Source organism: Lithobates pipiens, unplaced genomic scaffold (assembly GCF_037356315.1).
Source record: "Lithobates pipiens isolate NorthernLeopardFrog02 unplaced genomic scaffold, aLitPip1_a1.2 Scaffold_8, whole genome shotgun sequence".
NCBI classification, from domain to species: domain Eukaryota; kingdom Metazoa; phylum Chordata; class Amphibia; order Anura; family Ranidae; genus Lithobates; species Lithobates pipiens.
The window spans coordinates 109,256,018-109,274,287 of NW_027507903.1; the positions used below are offsets into that span (position 1 = coordinate 109,256,018).

At 42.9% G+C, this 18,270-nt stretch overlaps 2 protein-coding genes across 3 annotated transcripts in view; one reads left to right on the top strand and one right to left on the bottom strand.

Annotated features, from left to right (window-relative positions):
• The window catches only part of MPI (mannose phosphate isomerase), a 40,676-nt gene extending 38,003 nt beyond the window's left edge, over nt 1-2,673 (top strand). The window contains exon 8 of the mRNA XM_077468733.1: nt 2,348-2,673. Coding sequence (XP_077324859.1) covers nt 2,348-2,560 — 213 coding nt within the window. The 3' untranslated portion in view covers nt 2,561-2,673. The remainder of the gene's footprint in view (nt 1-2,347) is intronic.
• Nucleotides 2,674-13,713: 11,040 nt separating this feature from the next.
• The window catches only part of FAM219B (family with sequence similarity 219 member B), a 32,828-nt gene continuing 28,271 nt past the window's right edge, over nt 13,714-18,270 (bottom strand). For both annotated transcript variants that reach the window (XM_077472497.1, XM_077472496.1), the window contains exon 6: nt 13,714-18,254. In XM_077472497.1, coding sequence (XP_077328623.1) covers nt 18,096-18,254 — 159 coding nt within the window. In that variant the 3' untranslated portion in view covers nt 13,714-18,095. The remainder of the gene's footprint in view (nt 18,255-18,270) is intronic.

Genomic DNA, 18,270 nt, shown 5'->3' on the forward strand with positions numbered 1-18,270 from the left:
TTGATGCAGATGCATTTTAGGTGTGTTTTGACAACTTTTTGCAGTAAGAAAAGAGTTCCTCCCTAAAATAAGAGCTGCCATTTGCAATTCCTTTCTGAAGAAGCTAGTAACCTCAATTCAAAAAGGTTTAGTGCCAACACCAGCGCAATTCCAGTGCCGGTTCCCACATCACATAGAACTCGCAGGCAGTTCACACTACCCTCTGCAAACCGATGTGAGTGTCAATAGAAGGTTAATGACACCCCCAGATCGGTTTGCATATCGCAATGCAAACTGTCAAATGGGGCAGGAATCGGGTCGCATGGGTCTTCACCAAAAAAAGGGTCCTGCACTATTTTGGTGGGAATGCAATGCGAATTTAGCCATACAGTATGTATGGCTGAATTTGCATCGCACAGACATAGCATGTGCTCTGCATCAGTGTGAATCCAGCCTTAAAGTGTAAGTTCACCTTTCAGGAAGATTTTTAGAAAATCCCCTTATGCAGTGCTACATCTAGTGAATAGAACATACCATAGCTGTTGGAAATGGTGACGATCCTTCCATTCCAAATGCAGCTGCTGCTTCGGACATATAAACTATACCCATGCTCAGTGCATCCTCTCCTGGCTGCAGTTAACCTCAGTAGCATCTTCCCTTGGCTGCTCAAAATCTGCCCATGTGCAGTTCACTCCGCTATAGAAGTAGACCATGCATGTGCAGAGTTTCCACAGTCCAGAGAGGTCACTACTAGGGTTAGCTTGAGCCAGAGAGGAATTACCACGCATGCGCGCAGTTTGAAACGCCTGGAGCAGCTGCTAGGAGGTACAATATATGAAATTCAACCCATCCTGCTGTTTGAGAAGTATGAGGGGACAGCAATTTTTCTGGCGTAGACACACAACCACTGCATCTGGAATGGGAAAACCTTCACCATTTCCAACAGAAAGAGCTATGCTATTGTATGATATATTCATTAGATGTAGAATCGCATATGGGGATTTTCTGAAAATTTTCCTGACCTGAAACAAGCATATTTGTAAATTCAGACATCTTTATGTGTATGCTCATTCCAGGTAAGGGACAGAGTAGCGAAGTAAACATGACAACCAGGAAACTAGCAATTGCAGATTCCATGTCTCTCTTGGTAAAAGGTTTCTTTTAACCGCTTGCCGACCAGCCGCCGCAGTTGTACTGCGGCAACATGGCTCGGCTGCGCGAATTGCCGTCATGTTACGTCGGTAACATATTAGGCCACTAGGGGACGCGTGCTTGCCCACGGATCTGATGCGAGTGCCCGAGAATCGGGATCTGTGTGTGTAAACAGGGGAGAGGGGAGAACAGACAGATCATCTGTCCATACAGAGTATGAACAGCGATCTGTCATCTCCCCTGCACAGTCCCCTCCACCCTTCAGTTGGAACACACAATAAGGGAACACATTAACCCCTTGATCGCCCCCTAGTGGTTAATCCCTTCACTGTCAGTGACATTTTTACAGCACTGATCACTGTAAAAATGCCAATGGTCCCAAAAATGTGTCAAAATTGTCTGACGTGTCCACCATAATGTCACAGTCCCAATAAAAATCACAGATCGCCGCCATTACTAGTAAAAAAAAAAAAAGAATAAATAAAAATGTCATAAGACTATCCCCTATTTTGTAGACGCTATAACTTTTGTGCAAACCAATCAATATACTCTTATTGTGTTTTCTTTTTTTTCTTTTTTTTTTACCAAAAATAAGTAGAAGAATACATATCGGCCTAAACTGAGGAGAAAAAAAATTATATATTTTTTGGGGGGATATTTATTATATTAAAAAGTAAAAAATATTGCTTTTTTTTCAAAATTGTCGCTCTTTTTTTGTTTATAGCGCAAAAAATAAAAACCGCAGAGGTGATCAAATACCACCAAAAGAAATCTCTATTTGTGGGAAAAAAAGGACGTCAATTTTGTTTGGGTACAACGTCGCACAACCACGCAATTGTCAGTTAAAGCGACGCAGTGCCGAATTGCAAAAAGTTTTTTGGTCAGGAAGGGGGTAAAATCTTCCAGGGCTGAAGCAGTTAATATCAATAAGCTGAAACTTTTTTTTATTTTTTTATAAAGACTTCAGAAAGTAATTTAAAGCTTTACAAATGCTTTGATAAAGATTGCTATAATGGGGTATATAAGAATTTTCACCAGTTAACAGGAAAGCAGTAAGTATGAGATGCATATACAAACATTTACTAGTGTTAACAACTCTATTAGTCTCTCCTAGCATAATAATTAAAATGAATGATACCACATCGCTCTAACTATATATTTGACATGCAAGATGAATTGACATCCAGAATGTTTAATGTTTATTTTTTATTTGCAGGTTCCGTCTTCTGTGTCCCAATACCACGTGCAAGCCTTAGACTCCGCAAGCATTCTGCTGGTTGTCCGGGGCCAAGCATCTGGGCAAGGATCGTATGAGAATTTAAATCTTTGTTCAGGATCTGTTCTGTTCATCTCTGCTAATGAAAGTTTAACCCTCAACGTGGATCCATCCCACTCTCTTCTCTTATTCAGGGCTTGTTGTCTGCTGTGAGAAAATGGCAGATTTGTTATATCCTATACTCCTTTAGTATGTTTCAGCAAAGGGTATTATAACAGTTATTCTGTAAAGTCTTCTAGATAAATAAAAATAGAACATTATAATGATTTATAAGTTGTGTGTGTAGATATTATTTTGACTAATAACCACTTGACTTGCCTACAGGTAGATTTGGGGAGATGGGTTGAAATTTTCATCCTCATGGGTATATGGGAGACGTACAAAATAGTGAGTCTGGAAAGAAATGGCCCTTTGATGTAGCCATACTGTAAATTGTGGTATATCACAGGCTAAAGCTGACAATACACTAATCAAAATTCAGCCAGTTCAGCAGGGACTAGTCAAATTTTGAACAGTGTGTGGCTGTCCCTACTTGACAGAAGTCAATTGTTTGATCAGCTTCTGCTGAAGGAACATGTTGGAAAACTTTTGTCGAACTGCAGCCACTGATCAGTGAATTCTGCGAGCTCCACTGTCAGAATACAATGTCCCAGCAGGGGGGATTCCTCCATCTACCTTGTTTGTATGGATGGAGGAGTCTGCTCAAAAAAATAAGTGTATGGCTAGCTTTATGCCTAGTACAGGGCTGAATGTCTGAACACAATCGGCTAGTTCAATAAAAACCTTCCGACATTCAGCCCGTGTGTATGCAAGTCACTCCGACAGAAGCTGGCCGTTTAGCTGGCTTCTGTCGGACGAGCATGCTGAAAAAAGCCAGCAGCCGACCAGCTCCCGATCAGCACTCTGCCAATAGCTGAGAGCGCCGATCGGGGTGTTCTGGCGGGGGGGGGGGGGGGCATCCTCATCAGAACACAACAGATCAGTGGGGGGGGGGATCACTGTATTAACGGTTGGATTGTTAGTACAGCAGCTTCGGCCGAAGGGTCACTGTTATGCCCTGTACATACAATAGGATTTTCCAACAGCAAAACCATGGGATTTTTTTCCGAAGGATGTTGGCTTGTCTTGCATACACACGGTCACACAAATGTTGGCGAACGTCAAGAACGCGGTGACGTACAACACATACGATGAGCCGAGAAAAATGAAGTTCAAAAGCCAGTGCGGCTCTTCTCCTTGATTCCGAGCATGTGTGGACTTTTGTGCGTCGGAATTGTGTACACACACTCAGAATTTTTTTTCGATACAGCACTGCGTCGCTTTAACTGACAATTGCGCGGTCGTGCATCATTGTATCCAGACAACATTGATGTCCTTTTTTTTCTCCACAGATAGAGCTTTCTTTTGGTGGTATTTGATTACCTCTGCCTTTTTGCACTATAAACAAAAGAAGAGTGACAATTTTGAAAAAAAACACAATATTTTTTACTTTTATCTAAAAAATATAAAAAAAATAAACAAATTTCTTCATCAGTTTAGGCCGATATCTTCTACATATTTTTGGTAAAAAAAAAATGCAATAAGCGTATATTGATTGGTTTTGTGCAAAAGTTATAGCGTCTACAAAATAGGTGATAGATGTATGGCATTTTTATTATTTTTAACTAGTAATGGCAATCTACGATTTTATTTTATCGGGACTGCGACATTGCGGCGGACAGAGCGATCACGTTTGACACATTTTTGGGACCATTGACATTTATACAGTGATCAGTGCTATAAAAATGCACTGATTACTGTATAAATGTCATTGGCAGGTAAGCGGTTAACACTAGGAGGCGATCAAGGAGTTAAATGTGTTCCCACAGTGTGTGTTCTAGCTGTGGGGGGATGGGACTGACTTGGGGAGGAGACCGATCGTTGTTCCTAAATACTAGGAACAACAGATCAGTCTCCTCACCCCTGACACACACACATCCCCGTTCTCGCTTTGTCAGGAATGATCGCGGGTGCCCAGCGGGCATCGCAGCACCCGGGCACACGCATCGGCTCCATAGGGACACGGCGGGCACGTGCGCCCCCATACTCCTTAAAGCGCCCGCTGTACAGCTACAGCAATTTGCGCAGGAGTGCCATTCGGCGGGCAGTCGGCAAGTGGTTAAAGGATGAGTTCACTTTTCATAACATGTTACATATAAATTCAGGGGATCTTGAGCTCTGCCTCTCTTCCACTCCCCCAGGACCAGTGAATCTTCTTTTTTTTCTCATGCCTCCACACAGTGAAGAGTAAGCAGTACTATGTCCAAACCTCACCATTGCAGCATTCATCTGGGTTCAGCCTCTCACAGAATGCAGTTCCAACGATCGGGTCGCTAAATGTGTTAAATAGCCTGGGAGCCCCTTCTGTGGGTCTTGATGGGGCCCTGTAGCATTTCCTCTTCAGGAAAGAAATCTGCCATCAAGTAAGTGTCTGCAGGCTGAGGCTTGGGGCTGGGGTCAGCTAGTTCATTCCTAAACTCTTTTTGGTCTCTTGTATCTTGCAGGGCTGCCTATTCCCTTTCTTTCTTTTCGGTTTCCCTTTTATCTTGTTGTTTTCCATGCCTCCCTGTCCTGGTTTCATTCACAAAAAGCGTATATGGGTTTCTATTCAACCCTGTATGTAGTTCGAAAGGGATGGTGGCTAGCGTCCAGTTGTAGATCTTAAGAAATTGAACTTATTTATCCTCTTAGGGATCTTCAAGCTGGAGTCCATCAAACCAATGCAGCCAGACGGCAAAATGCTATTTTTTGGATGTTCAGGATGACTATCTTCACATCCCAAAATGTTCTTTCTTTCCATAATTGGTAAGTTTTGCGATCGGCTAGACGCATCTCCAGTTTAACAGTCTGCTTTTTGACCTATGCCACTCTCCGAGACTGTTCAGAAAAAATCTCAGTGCAGTGTTACTTCTTTTGGCCAGATTGGACACGAGCCTTATGCCACGTACACACGATCGGAATTTCGGCCAGAAAAAGACCGATGAGAGAATTTCATCTTAAAACATTCTACTTTTGCCCTATAACTCTTATTTATTTACCTCTCTCCCCCCCCCCCCCCACCCCTATTCTGTTGACCTCCTTTGAATCCACTCTATGTTACTTCTATTATTACCTGATGGTAAATTTCTGTCATTTTAAATACTCTCCACTTTTCCCATGTTGCCCAATATCTATTAATTTGGTCTTTCTCCATGTTACTTAAATATTCCATATTATTGATAAACTCAACTCTCTGTATCCATTCTCTAATGGTAGGATTTTTGGTCTCCAACCATTTTTTAGGGATGAGGGCTTTTGCCGCGTTAATTAAAAATGGTACTAAGGTGTTTTTGTATCGGTTCTTAGTTTTCTCCGGGCCATAGAATAAACAGGCCCGAGGGCAATATGGTATCCTATCCCCAGTTATAGTCTCTATATGATCTAATATACTTAGCCAATATTGTTTTATCTCTGGGTATTCCCACCCTATATGGAATGTTGTTCCAAGTAATTTACATTCTCTCCAACACTGTGAGGATTTGGAGGGATATACTCTATGTAATCTTTCCGGTGTCAAATGCCACCTTATCAGACACTTATAATTTACTTCTATGGTCCTTATATCCGATGTATAGTTATATATAGCATTTATCATTTGTGTCTCATCCTAATTAATGTCCATATCCTGTTCCCATTTTACTATAGCGGGTATAGCCCCCTGCCCATATAATTCTGTGAGAATTTTGTATACCTGGGATATAGTATGTTTTACTATATTTTTTGCTTTGCAAAGCTTTTACATTGCCATTAGTGCATTTTCATCCCTTATTGGACCTGGGATAGAATTAAAAAAATGTTGAATCTGTAGATATTCCCATTCCTTTAGGTTTTGCCACCTATACTTCTTTATTAATTCCTGTTTTAACATTAATTCTCCTCCTGAAGTGGCTCCATCGGAATTTAGCTGTCCGAATTTCCGCCAGCCAAAAATTGATAGCATGAAATTCAGATTGTGTGTATGCAATTCTGACACGCTAAAACTCATGCATGCTCAGATTCAACAACGAGACAGAAGCTATTGAACCTCCTTTTTCTAGTCCCGTCGTACATGTTGTACGTCACCTCATTCTAAATCGGAATTTGGTGTGACCGTGTGTAGGCAAGACAGCTTGAGCGGAATTCCATTGAAATTCTGACCGGAAAACCATCAGAGCTTTTTACGACGAGAATTCCGATCGTGTGTACACGGCATCAGCCTATATTCTTTGAGATTGCAAGAGTGTAGACTATGTCAGCAATAACAGTGGACTTCGGAGGAATGACTATTCAGTCTTTTGTCCCATTCCAATTAAAAAAATGATTTGACAGATAGAACCCACCCTATCAGCTAGTTATTTATCACTGTAATGCTGCCATGTTGGTGTCAGGAAAACTGAAAATGATATCAAATACTGTAATTTTCCTTTCCTGATGCCAATCAATGGCAGCATACGGACCCACTCTTGTACGTTTTGTTATGTCTGTTTCTAATTACAAAGAATGGGATAGGTCCTAACTACTTCTTTATTTATGCTATTCACTGGTCCTGGGGGAGTGGAAGGGAAGCAGAACTCTATCACTGGTATGCTGCCGTAGATTGGCGTCAGGAAAGGAAAATTATGGTAAGTATTTGATACAATTTTCAGTTTTCTTTTTGGCTTTAGATAGGGTGCAGGAGGATTAGAATGCTTGTCAGTTCTTATTGCTATCTGTGCACCCATTAAGAAGATTCTCCATCTCTATATGTCCTTTTTACCATTATCATTGAAAGTGAAATCCCAACTTTTGAGTTTTCCCCAGAAAAGTAGTAGAGGGGAAATCTTCCAATAGGGGCATTGGTTCTGGTGACCTGGTGGTCCCCAAGGAATTCCTTTAATTTGCAAGGATTTCCTCTCACTTCCTGTTTGGCTATGGGCCAGGAAGTGAAGGTAAATCTCTGTAATGGGGCAAAAAAAAAAAAAAAAAAAATATATATATATATATATATATATCACAGGTTTTAACCCTCCCTTACTCTATCCAAAATGGAAAAAAAGGTTTTGCCTATAGTTCTACTTTAACTGAATAGTCTAAAGATGGAAGCTGATAGGGTACTATGCACAGCTGCTACAGATCCTGTCTGCTCCAGTTTTATTAATTCTTCCTCATAGTCTATAACTTCCTTCTATCTCTTCCTTTGTTTCATCTCTCCAATGTAGTTTTTTTCTGCTGCTCTTAGAGCTCCTGTTCTAGAGTGGCTATGTTTGTTCTCCATGCCCTCCTTGTGTATATGAACATAGCCACCCTTTCCTGCTCGCACTCGAGGTGAATTATACATCTACGCCACATCGGATTCAGCGCTAAGGAAATTGTTGTGTGCATGGGAAGAGCATGGGAAGAGCATGTGACAAGAAATAATGGTCACTGCTTGCCATACACGTGTAGCGGGGAGGTGCAGCATTGGACAGGACAAAAAAAAAAAACAGAGCCATAGTATACTTGATATTTTGGACCCGTTAATGTAGAAAAAAATAAAAGAGCGAGTATCACTTTGTTTAAACCGTTGCCACATGCATAGCACATGTGTGCAGCAGTAAAAGGGTGGGCTTTGTGTCACTGGGTGGCTTATGTTTCTTTGCTGACAGCTGGCTCCCAGCACAGAGACCAAGTTGTCAGAGAGAGTTTTCAGACCCTAGTGACGATCAGTAGTGGACCAACTCCCAATCATGTGACCACTGTGAGAGCCAATCAGTGTGGTCTGGAGCTGCACGAGTGCTTCTGCCACTGGGGAGTTACAGTTCATTGAGACAACAATGAATGCCAACATGTACTGTGACATACTGAAGCAGAGCATTATCCTCTACCTTCAGAGACTGGGCTGCAGGGCAGTTTTCCAACATGATAACGACCCCAAACACACCTCCAAGATGACCACTGCCTTGCTAAAGAAGCTGAGGGTAAAGGTGTCCCAACCTAAACCCTTTTGAGCATCTGTGGGACATCCTCAAATGGAAGGTGGAGGAGTGCAAGATCTCTAACATCCACCAGCTTTGTGATGTCATCATGGAGGAGTGGAAAAGGACTTCATGGCAACCTGTGAAGCTCTGGTGAACTCCACACCCAATAAGGTTAAGGCAGTGCTGGAACCTAATGGTGGGCACACAAAATATTGATGCTTTGGGCCCAATTTGGACATTTTCACTTAGGGGTGTACTCACTTTTGTTGCCAGTGGTTTAGACATTAATGGTTGTGTTGAGTTATTTTGAGGGGATAGTAAATTGACACTGTTATACAAGCTGTACACTCACTACTTTACATTGTAGCAAAGTGTAATTTCTTCAGTGTTGTCACATGAAAAGATATAATAGAATATTTACACAAAAATGTGAGCTGTGTGTGTAATCACAAAAACGGTGTCTTACAGACACTGCATTTCTATTTAATTCAATGTTCTGCACCTTTTAGATGGACAACTTAAAATATATCAGCCACTAAACACATACTACATATCAAAAACGAAATAACTTCCAGACACATCATTTAAAAATTGCTACGTGGCACAAAATGCTCAGTGAAGTATTTTCTTCATTTTTTGCAGCAATAAACATGAAATGTGGGATCCAATGCTCCAGGTCCTGGACTGTACCTGGGGAGATCTTTGAACACCTGCACAGCAGTAGCTGTGCACATATATCCAATATGTGAAAGCGCCTGAAAACAGGCAGCTTAAAGAGATATAAAAATTTTATTTTGAGAATTAGAGGGTTTCCTTATTAATGTGCGAATGTTTGCCAACCATTAAGAACTTTTATATGATTAGCTGCAGATATTCAGGCCTTGTTCACACAGGGCAATTTAATCTGCACCCCATGCAGGGCCATGTTTATCAGCATGGGAATGCACAAGTGTTGTGTACATCCCCCTTGCTAGCAGTCCCAAAGTTGTCATATCAGACACAGTTGCTGCTCCCAATGGAGTGAGATTTATGAAAACTGGAGAGTGCAAAATCTGGTGCAGCTGTGCATAGAAACCAATCAGCTGCTAACTTTAGCTGTTTCAATTAAGCTTTGCCAAAAAAAAAAAAAAAAAAAACATGGAAGCCGACTGGTTTCTATGCACCAGATTTTGCACTATCCCGTTTTAGTAAATCAACCCTACTGGCCGTGCACCCACACAGATGTCACACTGGGAGCAGCAGTTCTGTAATTGACATGCAGCAGGGGCAACTTACAGCAATGGGACCGCCAGCATGGGAATGCATGCAACACCTGTTCAGGTCACAGATTAAAACACCCTGTATGAACGAGACATTTGGACCCTTTTACCCAGGCTGTCCAATCAGGTGCGTCTGTTAGTTTTTCAGGCGGACCTGATCAGGCTCTGCATTGTTTTCAATGGAGTGATGGATGTCAGCAGACGCATGTCTGCTGCCATCCGATCCGCCAAAGACGGTCCTATTCTCCATTTGTACTGCTGATCAGATCAGATGGAAATGGACAGATTGTCTGTTTTCATCCGATTGCCCCACAGAGAGTGGAACTGTGTCCGTATTGCATAGCTGAGTGGACAAGAACCTGTCATCCACCTGTTTAGTGAGGATCAGCAGAGAGATCCCCCTGCTGAGCGAGCGGATTTCACATACCGGAGGCCCCCGTGTGAAAGGGGCCTTAGACGGCATACAGAATGTGCTTCAGCAGCATACATTGTTGCGGAATTTCAAATGTTTACTAATCCCAACCAAAAATAATAGGATTTTTATAACTGTTTACCTGTAAAATCACAGGACACAGAGCCACAGTAATTACTGTATGGGTTATATGGCACCTTTAGGTGATGGACACTGGCACACTCTAGCCAGGAAGTTTAGCTCCCTCTATAACCCCTCCCCTTACCAGGATGTACCTCAGTTTTGTAGCAAAGCAATATACGTGTATTAAAGAGGGGAGGGACCTCTGTGTCCCGTGATGTACTCCAAGAAAAGGATTTTACAGGCAAGCTGTTATAAAAATCCTAATTTCTTTACCGTACATCACGGGACACAGAGTCACAGTAAGTACTGTATGGAATGTCCCAGAGCAATGCTATGTGAGGGGAGGGGACACCAACAAAAGCAGGGTGCAATTAGACCTGAGGACCTCTACTGCTGCTCGCAGCACACTGCGCCCAAAGGCGATATCCTCATACCTTCTTACATCCACCTGATAGAATCTGGTGAATGTATGGACTGAAGACCAAGTTACAGCCTTGAAGATTTGAACCATGGAGGCTTGGTGATGCACTGCCCATGAAGCACTAACCGCCCTGGTGGAGTGCGCTTTGAAAAAAGGTGGAACTTTCCTCTTCCAAACTGTTAAATTCAGCATTTGTTAAGGTAGGGTGGAATACCGGTCTCTGCGAAAGCAGGTCTGGACATGGTGGTAGGGTTCATGGGGCCCTTACTGCCATCTTTACGATCTCTGCCTACCAAAATGTTCTGGGCCACAAGAACCACCGACTTCCCTTCCTGCTTGATCCTGCAAAGAAGTCGTGGTAGCAACAGAATAGGAGGGGATGCATAAATCAGTGAAAAAACTGATTCCATGGTGACTCAAGTAGTCCGCCTGCCAATAGTCAGATTGCCCTTGGGGCTAGGCGGTCTTCTCAAATCTCTACAATGTTAATGGGCAAGGTCCTTTCAGATCTGGACCATTTCCCTTGGACAGTCGCCTCTTCCAGGACTGCTCCTCAACCCGCAAGGCTGCCAGCTGTTGTTACCGCCTTTCAGGTAACTGGTACAAAAGGGTTTCCCCTTCGGCAGATTCTTGAATATCCACCACAAACTGAGGATCTGGCGCACCTTTGGAGACAGACGCATTGGAAAATCTAGCGCTTGGACCCTCTTGCTCCAGATATACAGGATACTGTTTTGCAGCAGTCTCGGACGAGACTGAGCAAAGAGAACCACTTTGAATGAAGCCGCCATCTTTCCCAACAACCTAATGCAAAGGCGAATAGAGGGACCTTTCTTTGCCCTGACCACCTGAACCAGCTCCTTTACAGAACTGATCTTTGTCTGGGGTAAAAAAAAAACACCTTCTGAAGGGCTGTATCTATAACCAGGCCCAAGTATTCTAAGTCTTAATGGTTTTAAAGAAGATCTCTCTCAGTTGAGGATCCAACCTGGTATTCCAGGTAGCCGATTGTGGAGACCATGCTTTGGTCTAGGCGGGCTACCGACCTGTCTATGAAGAGTAGGTCGTCTAGGTATGCTACAAATGTTATACCTCAAGTCTTTAAACTGACCAGAGGAAGGGCAAAACGTTTTGTAAACACCCGTGGTGCAGTAGCTAGACCGAAAGGCAAGGCTACAAACTGAAAGTGACGTTTTCTACTTCAAAACACAGATATTTTTGATGAGCGGGGAAAATAGGCATATGCAGGTATGCATCCCTGATGTCACAAGTTTTCCTCCTCATAGGATGGAGACAACAGATTGGATTGATTCTATGCGGAAAAAGTGTATAAAAGTGTATTTTTCGCACTGTGAAAAGGTTTGAAAAAAAAAAAAAACCCAACCCTGCTCCATCTTGGGGACATTTGCCCTGAGGAAAACGAGGAGACGGGAAATCTCAGAACTCTAGTTTGTAGCTTAGAGCTATTATGGAGACCATCCATCTGTTTTGAAACTCCTCCTGCCAGACCCTTGAAAAACTGCAGAAGTCTCCCCCCCCCCCACTCGAATGAGCAGGGGCACCCCTTCATAAGAGGCTTTAGTGGTCTGTCTTGTAGGCTTCTCCCCCCAGGACTTTTTTTTCCCCTGAGGTCCTCTTCAACCTGATGGTGAACGCCTAAAGGTAGATGCCCCGGCACTGGAGAAAGAGCCTGTTTAAATGAGGGACATATTACTCCTTTTCTTAATGGGTACCTTTTCCCCATCCCCAAACAGCCTTTCACCACAGAAAAGGGGGGGGGGGGACAATAAAAAAAAACGGCAGGAGCTTTTTTTGAATGGTACTTCGGCTGACCACTTTTTAACCATAAGATTCTATGAATATGCCCCAACCCAAGTGTAAAGCGAGAGGTTTACAGAATAGGATCTCTGATTGCATCAATTGCAAAACACAAAGCCCCTGGCAGCTTGGCTAAATCCTGGGCCTGCTGTTCAGGGAAAACCTTGAGCACTTGTCACAAATGGTCTCTCAGGGATTGACATACCCAAATTGCCGCCACTGCAGGTTGAGCTACTGAATCTGCCAAAGAAAAAATGTTTTTAAACAGGAATTACAATTTTTCATTAGATGGATTCCTAAGCATTTGAGCATTGTCAACCGTACAAGTAACATTTTTATTTACAGAGGATATAAAAGCATCAATTGATGGTATACCTCTTAGTAAATTTTTCCTCCATAGGATAAGTGTTGAAAACTTTTTTAGGAGGGAAAAAATGCTCATCTGGGTGAGCCCACTCAGAATACATAAGCTTTTTCAGCAATGAACGGACAGTAAAAGGCACGCAAGCTTGAGGAGGCTTTAGGGAACTCAAACTTTTAAATGTGGAGCGGAACATTTCAGTAAGAGATTGCACCAGCAATTTCTCAGCTTGGGAAGCTGAAGAAGGTCCTTCCCCACTTGTCTCGGAAGAGGAATCATCAGTGTCTTCCCCCTCCCACTGTTCCTGTTTGAGGGTCCTAGTGGTAGAAGGGGACCTAATGTGTTTTTTTCCACTCTGTGGAGATGCAATTAAAAATGCTAACCTTTGCTTTAATCCAATCATGGCTGAGGAGAAAACCTCCTCAGCAATATAGATGGGGCTGAAATGTCGGAAGCAATTGCAACCCCCGACTACCCCAATGGCCCACCCTGACCAGCCTTTCTAGCCCTTCAGGGGGGATAGTGTTTGCAGAGGGAAGGTCCTTAGAGCCAGAGGGTGAACCTTTCGAGCCCTTGTTTTTTGGGGTACTTGTACCTCCCCTTCTGCCCATAGTACCAAGCACAAATGCAGAGGTACTACCAAAAATGCACCAATTGCTGAGCAAATAGTCCAGCAACTGCCACTGCTATTAAAGCTCAGCCAAGTAAAACGTGCCCTGGGAATGCCTTGAGTCACCAACACTCACATGCCCCCGTCTACTCTGTGTCCCTCCGTTAGCTGAATGCATCTGCAAAAGGTGCACTTTACACAGCCCTGCGTTTGTGAACATCTGAGGCATGTCAATGCTAAGCCCTGCCCCCAACCCCCCGCCCACACACTTTTTTTTTAATATAAAAAAAAATAAAAACACACAACAACTGGAAACATCAAAGGCTTCATTAACAAAACCAAAAATGTCAAACAGATATGACAAAAATGACGGCAAGAGCAGACACTGGTGTGAGCACAACACATAACAATAGAGAATGAGTGTACACGCATTAGTATATAAATATAACACACACGCTTTGGTACATTATCCATACAGAATATAAAAATATTTTAGTGTCTTTAAGATAAATTTCAGGCATCGTATAATTTTTACATAGATCCAGCTTGGAACTATGCAACTATGACTATACCATACCTGGCCGATGGCCCTGGAAGCTGGAAATCTCTGAAGTAGTCACCACTCCTTTTTTCTGGGTCCTGTGCTGAGCGGTTGCCCTGCAGTCTAAAACACAGGAGGTCAGCCACTCAGCATGAGCACCATTTAGGGAGTATTCTGCATTTTCTGAATAAATGCAAAGCAGTCTGACTGGACGAGCCAGGGAGGCGGGGTGGTGACATAGATGTGTCCAAGTTGTCCAATCAGAGAACAATTTGCATTCATTTAGAAAATTCAAAGCATTCTCTGGATGGCACCCATGTTGAGCTCTGACCTACAGTATTCACAATGCATCAGGCTGGCCGGCCTCTCAGCACGGGACCCGGAAACAAGCTGAGATCACTGTAGTATGTTGCAATGTAGACTTCCAGGTGCATCGGCTAGGTAAGGTATGTAGTAAATTTGTCCAAGCTGGGCCAGTGTAACTAAAGAAGAATTTCAGGCATGGTATATTTTTACATAATCTTAAAGCATAATTTAAACCTAGATTTTTCTGCCTAAGCCTTGGTTCACATTGATGCGGGATTGAAATTGTGCGAGTTCAGCTGAACTCGCACGATTTAATTTCTGCATGTCAGTCCGACGATTTCAGAGACACCTGTGCGGTTTCCTGCACAGATGTCTATTGAAAATCGCACCTGAAAATTGCCAAACGTAGTATAGAAACTACTTTTGGGAATCGGTGCGGCGGGTCGGACGGTTCCATTGAGGTCAATAGCCGCCAATTTGACATGTCAAATCGCATTAATGTGAACCAGAGATCTCCAAACTACGGCCCTCCAGCTGTTGCAGAACTATACATCCCATGAGGCACTGTAAAAACTCTGACATTCACAAACACGACTAGGCATGATGGGAATTGTAGCTCCTGAATAACTGGAGGGCCATAGTTTGGAGACCCCTGCCTTAAAAGGATAACTAATAAAAACTATCCTTTAAATGAACAACCCCCCTCCAAGTCAAAAAGCTCCCAGTTGTTAGGCCAGTCAGTTGAGAACGGAAGCCCCATAGTAACTCTATGGGTGACGTCACATCCCATTCATTTGCCAGCTGACTGGCGGCTGTCTCCTCTGCAGAGCTTCTGCCACTGGAGACCAGAGCAGTTTCAGGAAAGGTATGTATAGTGATTTCTTCATTACAGGGTTAGATAGGTTAGGATTAAATCATGGATGCCTATCCTTTGCAAATTGAAGAACATTTATTTTGTCATTAAAGCGGACCTTCAGTCATTTTTTTCATCTTTCCACCTATTAAATATTCTGCCCTTGTTGTTTTAACTTTGGATAGGGCCATAGTTTGGAGATCTCTAGTTCACATTAATGCGATTTGACATGTCAAATTGGTAGCTATTGCCCTCAATGTAACCGTCCGAACCGCCGCACCGATTCCCAAAAGTAGTTTCGGCAGGTTGGGCGATGAGTCATAAGCGGGCCAATGAGATCTGCAGAGCTGGAGGTATGGCTGTGTAAATCCAGGAAGTTACCAGGCAGCAGCTTCAGTTGCCTACAGTTAAAATTGATGTAGCCAGACTTAGTGGAGGGATATTTCTGCAGCATATTTGGCAAGTACAGAATCACAGTATATATAAAATAATCTGCAAAGTGGTGGGAGGGAAGCTTCAGAATGGCAAAGATGTTTTTATTACAAATTACGTGAGCAGACTGCAGTTCCTCTTTAAAAATGGTTGTAAAGGCAGGTTTTTTTTATCTTAATGCATTCTATGCTTTAAGATAAAAAGCCTTCTGTGTGCAGCAGCCCCTCTAATACTTGCGCGCCATTTAGATCTAGCGATGTTGCAAGAGAGACTCAGCTGTCTGGGTCTCCCCTCCTCGTTGGCTGAGACAGCAGCATGGCACCATTGGCTCCCGCTGCTATCAAAGTCAGTGCACCAATGAGGAGAGAAAGAGAGCGAGGCCACAGCTCCATGACTGAATGGACACACAGAGCTGCGGCTCAGCTGCCCCCATAGCAAGCTGCTTGCTGTGGGGGCACTCAACAGCAGGGAGGGGCCAGGAGCACCAAGGATGGAGCCAAGAAGAGGAGGATCTGGGCTGCTCTGTGCAAAACCAAGTGCACAGAGCAGGTAAGTAGAACATGTCCCCCACCCATTCCTTAAAAATAACAAACAAGACTATCACTTTAAAGTAAAATTGGGCTTTTAAAAGCCTCCCCGAAGAGTAAAATTGTGAATTCCATATATGATTTTCTTTTTGAAAAAAAAAAAAAAAAAAAATTTGCCCAGTTTGGACCAATGTAAAGAAATATGCATACACCATAACCTGTGGGATCACAGTGGAAGTGGAAAATTGCTGTAGTAGTCTCCGCTACTACAGTTATTGCTGCCAATTTATAGTCTAAGGGTCCCACCACTATTCCGTATTCCAGCTACCTGTGGCGCCTCCACTATGCTTACTGGACTATAACTAGCACCACACTGGTAAGGGTCTCCCTCTGCTTTCTACTGCTTGTAACTTGCCTACATATATTCTCCACCTCAATACCTGAAACATGTTAGATGGACTGCATAGTCTTTAAACTGTCACTTGTTACTATAACCTGTGATTGGCTAACAGTACTAGCAATTCTAGTTCCAACCTGAATTCTTGTGCACAGGCAAATATGGTAGGTTTATATATGATTTAAAAGCATCATAGTATTACATTTAAAGCGGCGTTCCACTCATTTTTCTGTTTATTAAAAGTCAGCAGCTACAAAAAGCGTAGCTGCTGACTTTTTTTAATAAATGCACTCACCTGTTCCACGGTCCAGCGATGCAGGCACCCGAAGCCTCGCTTCTCTCCCCTGCCTCTCCATGGCGCCGGCATTGCAAGTGTGGGCACCTGGTTGCAGCTTCACAGCCGGGTGCGCACTGCACGTCCTGAATGGCCAAGCAATCTTCTGTGACGTGTCCCAGAAGATCGCAGGGAGGGTGAGAGGAGTCATGGTCTAGGTGGCGCGAGCAGAAGTGGGAGCTTGGTACCTTTCAAAACTAGGTACCCATTCTAAAATATGACATGCCAGCTGTGGCATGTAAGAGGGTGAAAGTCCTTAAAGAGGAAGTTACACTTTTGGGTGGAGCTCCACTTTAAAGTATTTTCTGAATGAGCGCATAACTGAAGTAAACGGTATTTTATTGACCTGGAGTTAGTCTACTAACACTTGGAAGTATAGGCTACATAGGGGAAGATTTTTTTCTGTCTTGGCTCCCATGGTATATAGTAGATTTTGCTATGTAATACACCAAGGACATCTGCTTATCTCATTACAAATTAATTTGTCAGTGACTAGTTCAGCTTAATCTTGGTATACTTAATTAGCTGCGTTAATACTGAATACCATAGTTCACCAAGTCTTCCAACATTCACAAAATGCCACTTTAAGCCCTTTTCACAGCTTCCACTTAGTGTACATTAGCATTTCCTTAACAAATAATAAAAAAAATAATAAGTGTTTACAGACATCAAAACAGTTTTGCTACTTCTGTCAGTATTTCTACACCGACTACAGCCAGTAAATGTCACATAACCAAAACCGGATTAGCAAGGTAACAAAAAAGACTTGAGCTGCAGGTCAGAGCCAGGCACCCTATGTAACAAAACAAAAACACAAAAAAATAAAAAATAAAAGAAGAATATAGGACAAATTGAATGATAAAGGCACGTGGCCCATAGGCAACCAATAGCCATTCCCTAAGCCTCTTCCAGGAAATGTAGGTGGGTGAAGACATCTTCTTTATATCATTTGAAAACGGTTTCCACACAAGTTAAAAAAAAACAAAAAAAAACAACAGCTTTAGCCATGTGGAGCAAGTGCTTCTGAAGAAAGTAACAAAGCCAAGATTGTCGTAAGAGAATATAAATAGTTCAAGGTCTGTAGCCAAGATCATTTCATAGATCACAATCTGTGTTCTTGAGTGCATGTAACACTTTTATCCTCTTTGGAAAGGCTTCTAGAATCGTTGAGGAGCGCAGCAAGCATCCCACATACATCATCTCCAAGCCCAGCTTTGTCTGGCCAGGAACCTCCTCTGATCATGTGGAAGACGCAGCTAGAGGTTTGTCATTGGGTTTAGTGCACCCCTAGCCATGCCAGTTCACTGAATGCAGCAGGACCAAGACTCCCCGAAGCAACATGGACAAGACAACGAGCGATCAGGCTTTGGAGGTATTAAATCCAGATCCTCATCATCTGGAATTTCATCCAAATGATACCCATCCTGGAGAAGCTGTCTGTTAAGATCTTGCGAGACCTGCTGTAGAATAAATCAA